This window comes from Macaca fascicularis, chromosome 19 (assembly GCF_037993035.2).
Source record: "Macaca fascicularis isolate 582-1 chromosome 19, T2T-MFA8v1.1".
Classification (NCBI taxonomy): domain Eukaryota; kingdom Metazoa; phylum Chordata; class Mammalia; order Primates; family Cercopithecidae; genus Macaca; species Macaca fascicularis.
In genome coordinates, this window is record NC_088393.1 from 13,775,237 (window position 1) to 13,793,840 (window position 18,604).

At 48.0% G+C, this 18,604-nt stretch overlaps 1 protein-coding gene across 21 annotated transcripts in view; it reads right to left on the reverse strand.

The window, feature by feature from the left end:
• The window catches only part of CACNA1A (calcium voltage-gated channel subunit alpha1 A), a 432,044-nt gene that overhangs the window by 163,678 nt on the left and 249,762 nt on the right, over positions 1-18,604 (reverse strand). For all 21 annotated transcript variants that reach the window (XR_012428445.1, XM_045380278.2, XM_074026050.1 and 18 more), the window contains 2 exons: positions 10,321-10,412; positions 3,632-3,784 (listed from right to left, as the gene is read on the reverse strand). Coding sequence is in view for 20 of the 21 variants with exons in the window: in XM_045380278.2 (XP_045236213.2) it covers positions 3,632-3,784; positions 10,321-10,412 (245 nt within the window). In the remaining variant the exon portion in view is untranslated. The remainder of the gene's footprint in view (positions 1-3,631; positions 3,785-10,320; positions 10,413-18,604) is intronic.

Below are 18,604 nucleotides of genomic sequence, written 5' to 3' on the forward strand. Positions count from 1 at the left end.
GAATGAATGAATCTTGTTGGCGTTTCAAGCTGTGGCTAAATAGAAACTCCAAGTCTAGCCTCGCCACGGACTTAAGTTGTTGGAAACGCCTTCCTCACTTAGGCTGGACTCGGTACATGAACTATTATTCGATAAATACAGGTTGGAAGGCAAAAATCTTTGAAACATAAGGCTCAGGGCAAAGAATAAAATAAATCCATGGGCTCCTATAATAAATGAGAACTATCGTTTGGGATGGCACCTGTGCCTGGAATCTTCTCTGTCTCCACCCCATGTCCAAGTCTGGCTCAATTCCCACCCTCCATGTAGCCTCTTCGTGTAGCCCAGTTAACACGGCCCCAGCCCCTCCCTCCTTCCCTCCCTCCCTCCATCTCTTCCCTCCTTCCTTCCTTCCTCTCTCTTTCTCTCTCTCTCTCTCTCTTTTTTTTTTTTTTTAAGACAGGGTCTCACTTGTCACCCAGGCTGGAGTGCAGGCACCATCATAGCTTACTGCAGCCTCACAGCCTCCAATTCCTGGGCTCAAGTGATCCTTCTTCCTCAGCCTCCTGAGTAGCTGGGACTATAGGCATGTACCACCATGCATGGCTAATTTTTAAATTTTTTTTTTTTTTTTGAGATGAAGTCTCACTCTGTTGCCCAAGCTAGAGTGCAGTGGCGTGATCTCAGCTCACTGTAACCTCCACCTCCCAGGTTCCAGTGATTCTCCTGCCTCAGTCTCCCAAGTATCTGGGACTACAGGCACATGCCACCATGCCTGGCTAATTTTTTTTGTATTTTTAGTAGAGACAGGGTTTCACTATGTTTGCCAGGCTGGTCTTGAACTCCTGGCCTTGTGATCCACCTGCCTTGGCCTCCCAAAGTGTTGGGATTACAGGCGTGAGCCACAGCACCCGGCCGATTTTTGATTTTTATTTTAGTAGAGACAGGGTCTTGCTATGTTCCCTAGGCTGGTCTCAAACTAACGGCCTCAAGGGATACTCCCACCTCAGCCTCTCAAAGTGCTGGGATTACAGGTGTGAGTCACTGCACCTGGCCCCTTTCAGGCATACAATAGCTACTGAATTTTCATATTTAGGGGGGCGTGGGTATAATCACACATTAGCCTTCACTGTTAAAAATGGCTGCAAATGAGGGGTCTTGTTTCTTCTAACTATTTTGGAAGCTCTTAGAAAGCAGGAAGACTTCCATTTTATCTTTGCTTCCTTCTAAGCGATTGGCACGGTGCTGGGCGCACAGGAACTGGGCTCCCGACACTGAGGAATGCTACTGAAAACGGGTCTATCTTTAGCAGCTTTGCGATCCCCCTCAACCCCCCAACCACCGACATGAAACACTCTGAGCGTTGCTTCTAGAAAAACAACCGTCCAGAGTGTCTGAGGAATTCGGTTATAAATACATTTTAAAATTAACCCACTGCCTGCGTGTCTGTATATATCTGTCTCTTACTCACACGTCTTATATTTTTAATCGTGAGCTAGCTTTTCAGTCTTTCTCCTAAATCGAGGCTTCCTCCCCTCTGGTGGCACCACCCACATCTGTCCCCTCAAAACCCCACTCGGACCCAAGTCAACCCTGTGGCCTCTTCTCCTTTAACTAGTCTAGGGTAGAAAAAAATAAAATAAAACCTCACGGAAACCTAGGATCCAGGAGTCCTGGTTTCTCGGCTCAAGGCTGATTTTTCCAAGAGGCCCTACCCCGTAGTCACATTCTCTCTCTCTCTCTCTCTGTGTGTGTGTGTCTCTCTCTCTCTTTCTCTCTTGCATTTCCGCCTGGGTGACGAGGCCAGGAGCAGAAATAGCTCTGCCTCAATTAACACCTTCTTCATCGGGGAAAGAAATAATTAGGACATTCCATATTGAGCAAACTTCACAAGCCCAAGAGAGAAGGAGACAGGAGGAACAAGAGAAAAAGAGGAAAAAAAAAACCCCACAAAAAAACCAAAACCTCCAACCACTGCAAATAAACCTTCCCCAGTGGGTTTTCCCTCCCCCTGGGGAGGAGTGGGGAAGGAGGGCTCAGGGGCTGCCTCTGCGAATCCACTTGGGGGTCACTGGATGGAGAAGGTGGGTGGAAATCGACTCCCAGACAGAATCTTCTGTGGCTGCCTTTCCCAAATAAGGGGCCTGAAACCTCTTTCTGTGCCCACCTGGGTTCCCCTTGGGGCTTCTTAATTCATTCTATCCACTCCTTCCATTCTCAGCTCCCTTGACCCAAATCATCAGAACCAGCCTTGCCATTCAGTCTGTCTGCACCCAGACGGCCAGTGGTCTAAATATTGAAATACTGAAGGCATCCCTTCCTACTTGGTTCCATTTCATTCTGGAGCTTTACAGAGCAAGCAGCTAGAGTCTGGACAGGCAAAGATTTAACTGAAAACATATCCAAGGGCTATTTGGTTCCTGAGTGTGGATCGTGGTGGACACACTGCTTCCACACTGCTGGTTCAGAGCTGAGCCCTGGGAGTGTGTCTCTGGGCTGCCTGGCTTTTCCCCTGCTCACCCCACCCCTGGACCCAGCCACTGAAGGGTTAATGTGGGCATAGTCAGGGAGGGGCAGGACGCTGCTGAGTGCTAGGTTCTGACTGGTTGGTGCCAGGACTCCCAACTGGGATATCTCTGATACATCCTGGGGGTTGGGGGAGACCAGGAGGACTCATCTAGTACTCTCACCTTCTGTAAGGTACCACTCACAATGCATTTAGGCAATAACCCTTTTCTGGCCCAACTCTCCCCACTTCTTGCTTGCTTTAGAAGTCAGGACTGGCTGAGGTCTGAAAGCACCCAGAATACCTGTTCCACTCAGTCAGATGTGCCAGGCATTCATTCCCACTCTAGGAGCAGTCCTCACCAATGTCAGAAAGAAGCTGGTGTATAAATACCCCAGCTCCCTTGCCCCTTGGCTGGGACAGCTCTAAGGTGTGCGTTCTTTACTTATTTATTTATTTATTTATTTATTTATTTATTTATTTATTTATGATGGAGTCTCACTCTTTCGCCAGGCCAGAGTGTAGTAGTGCGATCTTGGCTCACTGCAACCTCTGCCTCCCGGCTTCAAGCGATTCTCCTGCCTCAGCCTCCCGAGTGACTGGGACTACAGGTGCCCGCCACCATACCCAGCTAATTTTTGTATTTTTAGTAGAGATGGGGTTTCGCCATGTTGGCCAGGATGGTCTCCGACTCCTGACCTCAGATGATCTGCCTGCCTCGGCCTCCCAAAGTGCTGGGATTACAGGCGTGAGCCACGGCACCCAGCTGAGTTGTGTGTTCTTTGCTGTCTCATGGAGGTGCCTAGGGGGATCCAGTCCCAGTTGTAACTGATAACCCACTTGATAGCACACCCTTTCACGGATCCCTTCCTTTCTCTGTCTCACTTCCTCATTCCCCTGATGGTGCTTCCTGGGATCATTCCCAGATAAACTCTTTCTCTGCTGGGTCACCTTCTATGGAACCCCAACCCTTTCAACAGCGAAGATCTCAGAGGCTATTGAACCTGCTGCCTCTCCTGCAGCGCTCTCTGAAGGAGACGATCCTCCCAGCTGCCAGGAGAAAGAACCACACCCCTGCCCAACCCTCCCAAGAGCTTGTCCCTGAAGGAGAAAACTGGAAAGACACATCATGCTCCGTGGACCTACCTGTCCCCTCTTCAAAGCAGGTGGTATGAAATTTTCCCATATAAAATTCTAACCCTATGATTGCAAAAATAAGGATTGCAAAAAATAGGAGGAGGCCGATCTGCAGCAAAGGGATCATCGCCTTCATGATCGACTTCAGGACGACTTGTAAACCTGGGGGGACACAGAGAGAGGTCCCATAAGCCCACGAGCAAGCACCCCCAAACCCCGCCACCAAGACGCCAAGGTCTCTCCCAAACAAAGCAGGTGTGTTCCCGAGGGAACCTCAAGCACACAGGAGCCTGGGGATTCGGCAATGGTAAAGGAAGCACCACACGGAGGCTGGTCCTTGTCATAGGAACAACCCTTCCTAGGTTTTTTTTTTTTCTTTCTTTGAGACAGGGTCTTGCTCTGCTGCCCAGGCTGGAGTGCAGTGGCCCAATCACAGACTCCCTGCAGCCTTAACTTCCTGGGCTCAGGCGATCCTCCTGCCTCAGTCCCCGGAATAGCTAGGACTACAGGTGTGCATCACCATGCCTGGCTAAGTTTTACAACTTGTTTGTAGAGATAGGGTCTTGCTATGTTGCCCAGGCTGGCCTGAAACCCCGGCCTCCGAGCACTCAAACCCCTCCGCCTCCTAAAGTGCTAGGATTATAGGTGTGAGCCACCATACCTGGCCCCTATTATTATTATTTTTCACTTTTTATATTTTTATTTTTTTTGAGACGGAGTCTCGTTCTGTCGCCCAGGCTGGAGTGCAGTGGCGCCATCTCGGCTCACTGCAAGCTCCGGCTCCCAGGTTCATGCCATTCTCCTGCCTCAGCCTCCCAAGTAACTGGGACTACAGATGCCTGCCACCACGCCCGGCTAATTTTTCATATTTTTAGTGGAGACAGGATTTCACCATGTTAAGCAGGATAGTCTCGATCTCCTGACCTTGTGATCCGCCTGCCTCGGTCTCCCAAAGTGCTGGGATTACAGGCGTGAGCCACCGCGCCCGGCCTTATTATTTTTTAAAAAGCACTTTTAACTTTAAAGTATTTATTCATGTATTTTAATTAGCCAGGCATGATGGTGCATGCCTGTAGTCCTAGCTACTCTGGGGACTGAGGCAGGAGGATCACTTGAGCCCAGGAGGTTAAGGCTGCAGGGAGCTATGACTGTGCCACTGCACTCCAGCCTGGGCAGCAGAGCAAGACGCTGTCTCAAAGAAACATATATATGTATTTTATAGAGACAAGGTCTCACTATGTTATTCAGGCAGGTCTCGAACTCCTGACCTCAAGCGATATTCCCGCCTCTGCCTCCCAAAGTTCTGGGATTACAGGCACGAGCCACCGAGCCCAGCCAACTTTAAAGTATTTAATAAAAGTAATTGACATGCTGTTCCATTTGACGATCTTTTGGGCAAGAAAGGGGTGGGAATCCATTACTTTCGGAGCCGTATTCCTGGGTGTTGGGCAACTTGCACCCAGAAGAGGAAGCCATTTTCTTTTTTTTTTTTTTTTTTGCTGCCAACAGGGGGCGTCTTTTCCTAATTCATAAAAGGGCGCCCATATAGGCTGGTTGCTGCTCTGGATAGGGAAAGCGGTTGGTGGTCTCACTTTCAACCCCAAGGAACCAGACTCAACACTATTTCACTGGCTTCTAGCGACAAACCCCTGAGGTGGCCATGTATATAAAGTCACTCCCATTTCCCACAGAAGTGGGAAGCAAGGCTGACAGAGATGATATGATTCACCCAAGAGAATGCATGAGAAATAGCAGAACTAGGCAGGGTGTGGCGACTCACGCCTGTAATCCCAGTACTTTGGGAAGCCGAGGCCAGCAGATCACCTGAGTTTAGGAGTTCAAGACCAGCCTGGCTAACATGGTGAAACCCCATCTCTACTAAAAATACAAAAAAGTATCTGGGCACGGTGGCCAGCGCCTGTAATCCCAGCTATTTGGGAGGCTAAGGTAGGAGAATCGCTTGAACTTGGGAGGCAGAGGTAGAAGTAGCCAGGATTGTGCCACTGCACTCCAGCCTGGGTCACAGAGTAAGACTCTGTCTCAAAAAAAAAAAAAAAAAAAAAAAAGGCCGGGCGCGGTGGCTCACGCCTGTAATCCCAGCACTTTGGGAGGCCGAGATGGGCGGATCACGAGGTCAGGAGATCGAGACCATCCTGGCTAACACGGCGAAACCCCGTCTCTACTAAAAAAATACAAAAATTAGCCGGGCCCAGTGGCGGGTGCCTGTAGTCCCAGCTACATGGGAGGCTGAGGCAGGAGAATGGTGTGAAACTGGGAGGTGGAGCTTGCAGTGAGTGGAGATTGTGCCACTGCACTCCAGCCTGGGCGACAGAGCGAGACTCCGTTTCAAAAAAAAAAAAAAAAAAAAAGCAGAACTAGGATTTGAACCCAGGTCCATCTGATGCGAGGCCCCACGTTCGCCCATGTGCTGATGTTGCTTTCTCTGTTCTGAGCAACCCAATTCAGAAAGATGGTGGTGATAAGGAGGCAGGGGGCCAGGGGCCGTGGCTCATGCCTGCAATCCCAGCACTTTGGGAGGCTGAGGCGGGTGGACCATGAGGTCAGGAAATCGAGACCATCCTGGCTAATACAGTGAAATCCCATCTCTACTAAAAATACAAAAAAATTAGTCAGGTGTGGTGGCGGGCGCCTGTAGTCCCGGCTACTTGGGAGGCCAAGGCAGGAGAATGGCGTGAACCCGGGAGGCGGAGCTTGCACTGAGCCAAGATAGTGCCACTGCACTCCAGCCCGGGCGACAGTGCAAGACTCTGTCTCAAAAAAAAAAAAAAAAAAAGAAGGCAGGGAACAGTCCCCGAAGGGACACAGTGGAACAGAAGACACACCTAAGTGGGCATCTGAAGACCTGAATCTGGGGGTATTGTCATCAATCAGGCACCCCATGTAAGCTCTCATCCTACCAAGCTCAGCCTCCAGTAGCCTCTCATCTAACAAATGGTTCATTCATGGTGGTTGAATGACTCTGGGCTTCAAATCCTTTTGGGAGAGGAAGGGGTTAATACTGAAATTCCCATCCTACACTAAAAGTTCCACTGTTGTAAGACTCGGAGAATGTTCATAATAATAATAGCCGGCCAGGAGTGGTGGCTCACACCTGTAATCCCAGCACTTTGGGAGGCTGAGGCAGTTGGATCACTTGAGCCCCGGAGTTTGAGACCAGCCTGAGCAGCATGGCGAAACCCTGTCTCTACAAAATACAAAAAAAATTAACTGGGCATGGTGCTGTGTGCCTGGAGTCCCAGCTATTTGGGAGGCTGAGGTGGTAGGATTGCTTGAGCCTGGGGAGGCTGAGGCTGTACTGAGCTGTGATTGCACCACTGCACTCCAGCCTGCCGACAGAGCAAGAGCCTTAGTTAGTATTTCTTTGCCCATCATTGGCTTTTTTTTTTGAGATGGGCTTGCTCTATCACCCAGGTTGGAATACAGTGGGATGATCACGTCTCACTGCAGCCTCGACCTCCTGGGCACACGCGAGCCTCCTGCCTCAGCCTCCTGAGTAGGTGTGACTACAGGCACACTTCACCATGCCTGGCTCCACTACCATTTTTTTTTTTTTTTGAGGCTATTAATGCAGGTCTGAACGATGTCAACATCCTATGTCTGTAACCACTGTGCTATCTATTAGGAAAGTCTATGGTCAAAATGAAGGTTCAAACATATAGATTGGAGCTTTGCTTCTTGATTGGAGAAACTTCTCATGGCTCTTGATGGGTGGAGACCACAGTAAGAAAGGGAAACTGTCAGGAAAGCTTGAGGGGCCATGCCACTCCAAGGGCTTAAAAATGCAATGTGGGTGCTAACAGACGCAGTGTGGTGCAGTGGTTAAGGTGCTGGATACTCTTGGTGTCTGGCCAAGATCCCATTTTCTTTCTGATGTACCCGCCCTCCAGCTGCTATGGATGTTGGTTACCAATGCCTCCCAGCTGCCCCTCTTCTTAGTAGAATTGCCCTTGGTGATCAAAAGCTATCTCACCAGGGAGCTACTGCGTCTCTGCCTCCCATCCGCAGGGACTGACCATAGAAGTACAAAAGGCCAGCATCCCTGTCACACACTTTGGAGGACAACTCTGGTGTCACACACATTCCAGCTGAAATTGCATCCCTGCTCTATCCATTCCCCTGCCCCACCCTGCTGGCCTTGTGCTGTTTCTCCCGAGAGCCGTCCCCGAATAAAGCAGGTGCGTCTGAACACCCACCTACGTACCCGCTTCAAGGGAACCTGATATAGTCATCCACTTACTAGTGAATTCCAAACCTCAGCTTCTCCATCTGTAAATGGGGACTGGAATAGTATCTCCCTCACAGGATTAAATGAGAGAGTTCATACACAGTGAAGTACCTGGTAAGTCATAGGTGGTCATTAAACAGAGACTCTTGTTACTATTGCTACTATAATATATATACATATATATATATGTATATATATATATATGTATATATATTGTATGTTGTGAAATATACTGAATGTCACCCTAACCATGAGCCATCGGGCCATATATATATATATATATATATATATTTTTTTTTTTTTAATTTATTTTTTGAGACAGGATCTCTCACTTTGTTGCCCAGGCTGAGTGCGGTGGCACCGTCACAGCTCACTGCAGCTTCAAACTCCCAGGCTCAAGCGATCCTCCCATCTCAGTCTCCGTCCTATAGCTGAGGTTACTAGTACACACCACCATACCTGGCTAGTTTTTGTATTTTTTTTAGAGACAGCGTCTTGCTTTGTTGCCCAGGCTGGTCTTGAACTCCCGGCCTCAGGCAATCGTCCCACCTTGGCCTCCCAAAGTGCTGGGATTACAGGTGTGAGCCACTGCACCTGGCTCTTTGGACTATTAGATTTGGGATGGCCCTTCATTTAATATGATGCAGGCATCTGCCGAGATCTTGCAGAGACCTTGGATAGAAGTGTCTTCTTTCTACGAAAAGACCCTGCTGGGGATCCTCTGGGAAATCTTACGCTTCAAACCTGGGTAGTAATGAGCCTGAAGAACGAAGCCAATAAAATGTAAAATGGTGATAATAAGAGAAACTACCTCACAAGTTTGTTGGGAGGATACATGACTTTAAAAAAAATGGAAATACTTAGAATAACGTCTGGCACATAGTAAGTGTGTTTCATTTTTTTTTTTTTTTTTTTGAGATGGAGTTTCACTCTTTCATCCAGGCTGGAGTGCAGTGGCATGACCTCAGCTCACTGCAACCTCCACTCTCCGGGTTCAAATGGTTCTTCTGCCTCAGCCTCCCAAGTAGCTGGGATTATAGGTGCCCACCACCACACCCGGCTAATTTTTGTATTTTTAGTAAAGATGGGGTTTCGCCATTTTGACCAGGCAGGTCTCGAACTCCTGACTTCAGGTGATCCGCTCACCCGCCTTGGCCTCCCAAAGTGTTAGGATTACAGGCGTGAGCCACTGCACCCAGCCTATACATTGTTTGTTTGTTTTTAAACTTTTTGTTGTATGGTTTTGTGAGACAAGGTCTCACTCTGTGGCCCAGGCTGGAGTGCAGTGGTGCTGTCACAGCTCACTGCAGCCTTGACCTCCTGGGCTCAAGTGATCCTCTTGCCTCAGCCTTTTAAGTAGCTGGGACTATGGGTGTGCACCACCATGCCTGCTTTTTTTTTTTTTTTCCTGTAGAGATGAGGTTTTGCCATGTTGCCCAGGCTGCTCTTAAACTCCTGAGCTCAAGCTATCTGACCACTTCAGTCTCCCAAAGCGCTGGGATTTCAGGTGTGAGCCACTGTGCCCAGCCAACCTGGCTTATTTAAAAAAAAAAAATTGTAGATATGGGGGGGGGGGTCTCACAATGTTCCCCAGGCTGGTCTTGAACTTGTGGCCTCAAGTGATCCTCCCAAAGTGCTGGGATTACAGGCGTGAGCCACCATGCCCGGCTAAATTATTATTATTAACCAAGACAAGAAGACAGAAAAAGGACAGCCCTGTTTTATTTTTGCTTTTTACATTTTTTTCGGCTCAACCTATACTTAATCTTGACCCTGCATATGGCAGCCACCCCTAAAGGGGGAGGAGATGCATCTGTGGAGCATGAGAAAGCAGCAAGGAATGGGTATGAATTTTAGGGCTCGTTAGTGTCCACTGTAAGAATTCAGGTGAGTAATTTAACCTCCTTGAGCCTCAACCTTCTCATCTGTAAAATGGGTGTTCACTGGATGACTGTGAGGATGAAATAAGGTAATGCATGTAAAGTCCTCCTGCAGTGCCCTGTATACAGCAGGCACTCAGCAAATGGGAATGGTCATTGCCCAGGCTTGGAGTCACACTTGCTCCTAGTTCTGCCACTTCTGAGCCACAAAACCCTGCTCCAATTTTTCCACCACTCTGAGCCTCAGTTTCCCCCTCCATAAAATAGAGACATCAGTCCTATCGACTTCATAGGGCTGTGAGCATTGAATGAGATCACATGTGGTGCTTAGCATGGCTCTTGATAGACAGCAGGTGCTCAATAAATGGGCGTGGCTCCTAGCTTGCTTTCAGGAGCTCATGGGGAGCTACAGTCACGTTCCTCGGGGTCCCCTACAGGGAGTCCCAAAGAGGAGACTGCCCTCACACAGGCTGGTGGTGGGATGTGGCCTCCTGAGATGCTCTACACAGGGGAAACTGAGGGCTCCTGGGGCCCCTGAGCAAACCCCTTGTCAGGGTCGGAAACTCACGCACTTGGGATTCCAGACACCAGCTTGAGCGGCCGCAGCACTCGAACTGCCCTCAGCGTCCGTAGGTCAAACTCCGTCCCAACTGTCGCCAAGATGCTGAAAGAAAGAAGCCAGAATGGAGAACAGAGGGTGGGTTTCGGGGGTCAGACAGCAGGGCGGGGGTGCTTGGGATTCCAAGTCGTCTTATATTGGCTGGGTGACCACAGGCAGGTGACTCGACACCACTGGCCTCAGTTTTGTCACCTGTAAAATGGTCTTAACAGTACCTGCCTCATGGGATAAAAGGTGATTTACAAAGACCCCCAACAGATGGTTCACGTTCCACAAATGTTGCAGTGAGAGAAATGGAAACTTCCCGATGGCTCATGGTTAGGGTGACATTCAGTATATTTCACAACATACAATGACAATAGGTTGTGGGGTGGCCTGGGGCCCTGGGGGAATGACAGACCTTTCGGGGTTTGTGACTCTTTATTTTATTTTATTTATTTATTTTTTTGAGACAGAGTCTCGCTCTGTTGCCCAGGCTGGAGTGCAATGGCGCGATCTCAGCTCACTGCAACCTCTGCCCCCGGGTTCAAGGGATTCTCCTGCCTCAGCCTCCCGAGTAGCTGGGATTACTAGGCACCTGCCATCATGCCTGGGTGCTTTTTTTTGCATTTTTGTAGAAACGGGGTTTCACCATGTTGGCCAGGCTGGTCGTGAACTCCTGACCTCAGGTGATCCACCCGCCTCAGCCTCCCAAAGTGCTGGGATTACAGGCGTGTGTCTGGCCTGGTTTGTACCTCTTTAACAAATGGCAGGAAAGCAGTTCAGTGTTAAGAGCCCAGCCTGCATGGGTTCAAATCCCAGCTCGGCCACTTTCCAGTTGGGTGACCTTGGGCAAAGAACGTCCCTGCTCTGTGCCTCAGTTTCCCCCTTTTGTATAACCTCGATAACAATAGTATCAATACCTCTAAGGGCTGTGAGGATTCAGTAAGTTGATAAAAAGTGGTCAGCACAATGCCAGGCACACAGGTGGTATGCTAAGCTACTCAGGAATAAATAAGAAAACAAAAAAATGGGTGTGATCTTGCCTGTGTGGACCAGCCGGCATCAGTCGGCTAGAAGGCAGCTACAGACCCCAAGCCTCTGGTCAAAAAGAGTCCCTTTTGTAAATGCAAGTTAGTAAGGATGATAGTGGTAGGTGGGATGAGGCTTCTGTAGAAACCCTCCGGGCAAGACCCTGTCATGAGACCTCATTTGTAAAAGTATTGCTGTTGAAATACAGGGTCCCTCCTGGCCCTGTTTCCTGAACATGTCCATTTCAGAGCTAAGTGATGTACAGTGCATGGTCAAGGCACAATACAATAAAAGAGATTGTCATCAGAACTTCATATAATGGACAAGAAATGCCGAATACCAGAGGGTCTGTGGTTAATGGAAGGTTGGCAAATAACTTGGGGATTTTTCAGTTTATTTTTATTTTAGACATGGGGTCTTGCTCTGATGCCCAGGCTGGAATGCAGTGGTGCAATCATAGCTCGATACAGCCTTGAACTCCTGGGCTCAAGCAATCCTCCTGTCTTAGCCTACTGAGTATCTGGGATTACAGGCGGGAACCACCACACCTGGCTTGATTTTTCAGTTTTATACAGGGGCTTGGGTGTTAACACTTCAGTCTGTGGCCAACTGGTATCTGTACCTCTTGCCTCAGGGCTTTCTCCAAAGCTGAGGCAGGCCCAGGGAATGAACTTTAAGGGAGCAGCCCTCAACCAAAGATTGCTGGGAGTTGGTGGATCAATACCCCAGCTCCCTACCCCTCATTCTAGATCACTTAAAAGATGTAAGTTCCACATGGGCTCCCAGTGGGACTGAGCTCAAATGCCCACAGGACAACTCATCCTTCTTTGCCCCACCTCCCCTCTTCCTCTCCAACCCTTTCTGGGGTCACCTCTCAGATGAACTACTTGCACAAGGATTGCCCTAAATTCTTGTTTCAGGGTCTATTCTGGGTCATCCTAAACTAACACGAAGCCTGTGCTCAACTTTTTTTTTCCTCAAGATTACTCCTAGAGGAGAGATGGGCATATTAGGTTGGACTGACCTACTTTTCCACCATCCACAAGTGGGTGTCTGAGCACATCCTATATGCTGGGTAGAGTGACACACGAGACTATCCCTGCCCCACGGAGCTGATGCAGAAGAGAAGCACTTAAGAAAAACATGCACACAATGAATGAATCTGTTGCAGGTGTGATGCCTTCTCAGCTAAGAAGACAATGGCTTTGAGGGGCACACAGCAGGTTGTGTTAACTAGTCCGGGGCCTGGGGATACCCCCTACTTCAAGTCAAGTTCCCAGAGATGAGGAGAAATCTGGCCAGTGGGGAAAGAACTTTCCAGGCTGAGACAGCGGCCATGACAGAGAGCTTGGGACTGAAGGAGGCTTGGAAAATTCAAGAAATGACATGGTGTCACCACTGGGATTTGGATGGTGAGGTTCAAGCAGCAAGCCATGAAGCCAGAGCAGGCAGGGGCCATGACATACAACTTTACAAAAAATGAATTTATTTATTTTTATTTTTAGAGACAGGGACTTATTGTCACCCAGGCTTGAGTACAGTGGTGCAGTAACAGCTTACTTGCAGCCTCAATCTCCTGGGCTCAAGCGATCCTCCCACCTCTGCCTCCTAAGCAGCTGGGACTACAAGTGTACAACAACACATTCAGAAAATTTAAAAATTTTTTTGTAGAGATGGGGTCTTGCTATATTGCCCAGGCTGGTCTTGAACTCCTGGCCTCAAGTGATCCTCTCACTTTGGCCTCCCAAAGTGCTGGGATTATAGGTATGAGCTACTGCACCTGGCCCATTCAACTTTTAATTTGATTTACTTTATTTTTCTCTTCTCCTACCAGCTTTCTGATACTAACTTGGGTTCCTCAAATTCTGACTTAGAGATCATTATTCTCTTCTTGCACCTTGTTTTCTTCTGTGCTGGCAGATAAAAGCTGTCAGGTGTTCACAGCAAAGAACAGGCAGTGGATAAGTCCTTACTTTTTCACTTCACAAACATTAACTGAGCACTAATAACAAGCCAGGCCCTGTCTCTGTGTGGGGGGAGACTGAGAGTAAACTCAATAAATACAAGCAGGCTTTGTTTTGTTTTGTTTTGTTTTAGAGATGGAGTCTCCCTGTGTTGCCCAGGCTGGCCTCCAACTCCTGGGCTCAAGGGATCCTCTTGCCTTGGCCTCCCAAAGTGCTGGGATTATGGGTGTGAGCCACCACACCGGCCGAGGCAGACTTCATTTCACGGTACTTTGCTTTACTGCAATTTGCAGATATTGTGTTTCTTACAAATTGAAGATTTGTGGCAACCCTGCATCAAGGAAGTCTATCAGGGCATTTTTTTCCCTAACAGTGTGTGCTCACTCGCGTCTCTGCATCACACTCTGGTAATTCTTACAGTATTTCAAACTTTTACATAATTATTACATCTGTTATGGTGATCTGTGATCAGTGATCTTTGATGTGACTATTGGAATTGTTTGGGAGTGCCACGAACCACATCCATAGAAGATGGCAAACTTGATCGATAAATATTGGGTATGTTCTGACTGTTTTGCCAACTGGTTATTCCCCCATCTCTCCTGCTTTCCTTGGGCCTTCCTATTCCCTGAGACATAACAATATTGAAATTAGGTCAGTGTATAACCTTACAATGGCCTTTAAGTGCTCAAGTGAAAGGAAGAGTCTCATGCCTCTCACTTTAAATTAAAAGCTAGAAATGATTAAACACAGTGAGGAAGGCATGTCAAAAGCCGAGACAGGGCCAGGGATGGTGGCTCATGCCTGTAATCCCAGCACTTTGGGAGGCTGAGGTGAGAGGACGGCTTGAGCCTAGGAGTTTGAGACCAGCCTGGGCAAAATAGGGAGACTTCATCTCTACAGAAAATTAAAAAATTAGCTGGGTGTAGTGGTACACACCTGTGGTCTCAGTTATTTAGGAGGCTAAGGTGGGAGGATCACTTGGTCCTAGGAAGTTGAGGCTGCAGTGAGCGGTGATCGCACCACTGCACTCCAGCCTGGGCAACAGAGTGAGACCCTGTCTCAAAAAAAAAAAAAAAAAAAAGGCCATAAGCTAGAGGTGAGCCAAGTTGTGAATGCAAAGGAAAAGTTACTGAAGGAAATTAAAAGGGCTACTCCAGTAAACATGTCAATGATAAGAAAGTGAGACAGGCTTGTTGCTGACATGGAGAAAGTTTTAATGGTCTAGGTAGAAGATCAAACCAGCCACAACATTCCCTTAAGCCAAAGCCTAATCCACAGCAAGCCCCTAACTCTCTGCAATTCTGTGAAGACTGAGAGAGGTGGGGAAGCTTCAGAAGAAAAATCTGAAGCTAGAAGGTCTTGGTTCATGAGGTTTAAGGAAAGAAGCTGTCCCCATAATCTAAAAGTGCAAGGTGAAGTGGCAAGTGCTGATGGAGAAGTTGCGGTAAGTTATCCAGAAGATCTAGCTGAGATTATTAATGAAGCTGGTGACACTAAACAACAGATTTTTAATGTAGACAAAATGCCCTATTGGAAAAAGATGCCATCTAGGACTTTCATAGCTAAAGAGAAGTCAATGCCTAGCTTCAAAGCTTCAAAGGACAGGCTGACTCTCTTGTTAGCGGCTAGTGCTCCTGGTGACTTTAAGTTGAACCCAATGCTCATTTACCATTCCAAAAGTCCTAGGGTCTTAAGAATTATGCTAAATCTACTTTGCCTGTGCTCTATAAATGGAACAATGAAGACTGAATGACAGCCCGTCTGTTTATAGCGTGGATGACTGATATTTTAAGTCCACTGTTGAGATCTACTCAGAAAATATACATATATAATACAATATATATATTTTGGACGAAGTTGCACTCTTGTTGCCCAGGCTGGAGTGCAATGGCACGACCTTGGCTCACTGCAACCTCCGCCTCCCAGGTTCAAGCGATTCTCCTGCCTCAGCCTCCGGGGTAGCTGGGATTACAGGCACCTGCTACCATGCCTGGATAATTTTTTTTTGTATTTTTAGTAGACTTGGGGATTCACCATGTTGGCCAGGCTGGTCTTGAACTCCTGACCTCAGGTGATCCACCTGCATCGGCCTGCCAAGGTGGTGGGATTCCAGGTGCAAGCCACTGTACCCAGCCAGAAAAAATATTTCTTTCAAAAATATTACTGCTGACAATGCACTGGTTATCCAGGACCTCTGATGGATGTGTACAAGAAGATGAATGTTGTTTTTATGTCTTCTAACACAACATTCTTTTTTTTTTTTTTTTTTGAGACGGAGTCTCGCTCCGTCGCCCAGGCTGGAGTGCAGTGGCCGCATCTCAGCTCACTGCAAGCTCCGCCTCCCGGGTCTATGCCATTCTCCTGCCTCAGCCTCCCGAGTAGCTGGGACTACAGGCGCCCGCCACCTCACCCGGCTAGTTTTTTGTATTTTTTAGTAGAGACGGGGTTTCACCGTATTTAGCCAGGATGGTCTCGATCTCCTGACCTTGTGATCCGCCCGTCTCGGCCTCCCAAAGTGCTGGGATAACAGGCTTGAGCCACCGCGCCCGGCCTCTTTTTTTTTTTTTTTTTGAGGCAGAGTCTCACTCTGTCGCCGCAATGGTGTGATCTTGGCTCACTGCAACCTCCGTCTTCTAGGGGGTTCAAGCAATTCTCCTGCTTCAGCCTCCCAAGTAGCTGGGATTAAAGTCACACACCACCCAGCCCAGCTAATTTTTGTATTTTTAGTAGCGATGGGGTTTCACCATGTTGACCAGGCTGGTCTTGAACTCCTGACCTCAAGTGACCCACCTGCCTCAGCCTCTCAAAGTGCTGGGATTACAGGTGTGAGCCACCATGCCCAGCCACAACATTCATTCTGTAGCCCATGAATCAAGAAGTAATTTTGTTTTTCAAGTCTTTTTTTTTTTTTCTGAGACGGAGTCTCGCTCTGTAGCCCAGGCTGGAGTGCAGTGGCCGGATCTCAGCTCACTGCAAGCTCTGCCTCCTGGGTTCACGCCATTCTCCGGCCTCAGCCTCCCGAGTAGCTGGGACTACAGGCGCCTGCCACCTCGCCCGGCTAGTTTTTTGTATTTCTTAGTAGAGACGGGGTTTCACCGTGTTAGCCAGGATGGTCTCGATCTCCTGACCTCGTGATCCACCCGTCTCGGCCTCCCAAAGTGCTGGGATTACAGGCTTGAGCCACCGCGCCCGGCCGTATTTCAAGTCTTATTATTTAAGGGATACATTTCATAAGGCTATAGCTGCCATAGCCAAATTCCTTTGATGCACCTGGGCAAGGGAAATTGAAAACTTTCTGGAAAGGATTCACCATTCTAGATACCATTAGGAACATTTGTGGCTGGTTCCAGTGGCTCATGCCTGTAATCCTAGAACTTAGGGAGACCAAGGCAGGAGGATCACTTGAGGCCAGGAGTTCAAGACCAGTCTGGGCAACATGGTGAGACCTCAACTCAATTAAAAAAAAAAAAATCCACAATGAACAACAACAAAAAGAACATCTGTGATTCATGGGGACAGGTCACAATATCAACGTTAATAGGAATTTTGAGGAAGTCAACTCCAATCCTCATGGATGACTTTGAGGAGTTCAAGACTTAACTGGACGAAGTCACTGCAGATGTGATGGAATAGCAAGAGAACTAGAATTAGAAGTGGAGCCTGAAGATGTGACTGAATTGCTGCAGCCTCATGATCAGACTTCAATGCATGAGGAGTTACTTGTTACGGAAGAGCAAAGAAAGCGATTTCTTGAGATGGAGACTACTCCTGGTGAAAATTCTGTGAACACCGTTAAAATGACAACATGGGATTTAGAATATGACATAAACTTAGTTGGCAAAGCAGTGGCAGGGTTTGAGAGGACTGACTCCAATTTTGAAAAAAAGTTCTACTGTGGGTAAAATGCTGTCAACGAGCATCTCATATTAGAGAAATCTTTCGTAAAAGGAAGAGTCGATGGATGCAGAAAATTTCCTTGATGTCACAGCCACCCCAGTCTTCAGCAACCACCACCCCGATCAGTCAGCACCCATCGACATTGAGCCAGTGACCCTTCACCAGTAAGACGAGGACTCGCTGAAGGCTCAGATGATTGTCAACTTTTTTTTTTTAAGTAATAAAACATTTTTATTTATTTATTTATTTTTATTTTTAATTTTTTTTTTTTGAGACAGAGTCTCACTCTGTCACCCAGGCTGGAGTGCAGTGGTGCAATTTCGGCTCACTGCACCCTCCCTCCACCTCCCAGGTTCAAGCAATTCTCGTGCCTCAGCCTCCCCGGTAGCTGAGCTTACAGGTGTGCGCTACCACACCCGGCTATTTTTTGTATTTTTAATAGAGACGGGGTTTCACCAAGTTGGCTGGGATGGTTTTGAACTCTTGACCTCAAGTGATCCACCCACCTTGGCCTCACAAACTGTTGGGATTACAGGCGTGAGCCACTGTGCCCAGCCTTTTTATTTTTTTAATTTGTAATTTTTGTTGAGAGATACGGTCTCACTCTGTCTCCCAGGCAAGAAGAGTGCAGTGGTGTGATCATAGCTCGCTGCAGCCTCAATCTCTCGGGCTCAAGCGAGCCTCCCACCTCAGCCTCTCATGTAGCTGGACTCACAGGCATGTGCCACCATAAGCAGCTATTTTTAAAAATAACTTTTTGTGTAGAAACGGGGTCTCACTTTGTTGCTTGGTTTCAAACCCCTGGGCTCAAGCAGTCCTCCTGCCTTGGCCTCCCAAAGTGTTGGGATTGCAAGCGTGAGCTGCTGTGCCCAGCGCTGATGCATTTTAAAATTAAGGTATGTACTTTTTTTTTTTTTTAGACATAACACTGTCATGCACTTAATAGACTATAGTGTAAGCATAACTTTTATGCGCACTGGGAAACCAAAAAAAGGCACATGACTCACTTTATTACAATATTCGCCTTATTATGGTGACCTGGAACCAAACCAGCAGTGTCTCTGAGGTGTACCTGTATGACAGATGTTAGGGTGATGAGTACTTAGGAGAAAGTCGCCAAAGAGCAAGGGGAAAGGATGTGTCAGTGACATGGGGCTGGGGGTGTGAGGGGAGTGGTGACATTTCTTTTTTTTTTTTTTTTTTGAGACGGATTCTCGCTCTGTCACCCAGGCTGGAGTGCAGTGGCCGGATCTCAGCTCACTGCAAGCTCCGCCTCCCGGGTTTACGCCATTTTCCTGCCTCAGCCTCCCGAGTAGCTGGGACTACAGGCGCCCGCCACCGCGCCCCGCTAGCTTTCTGTAA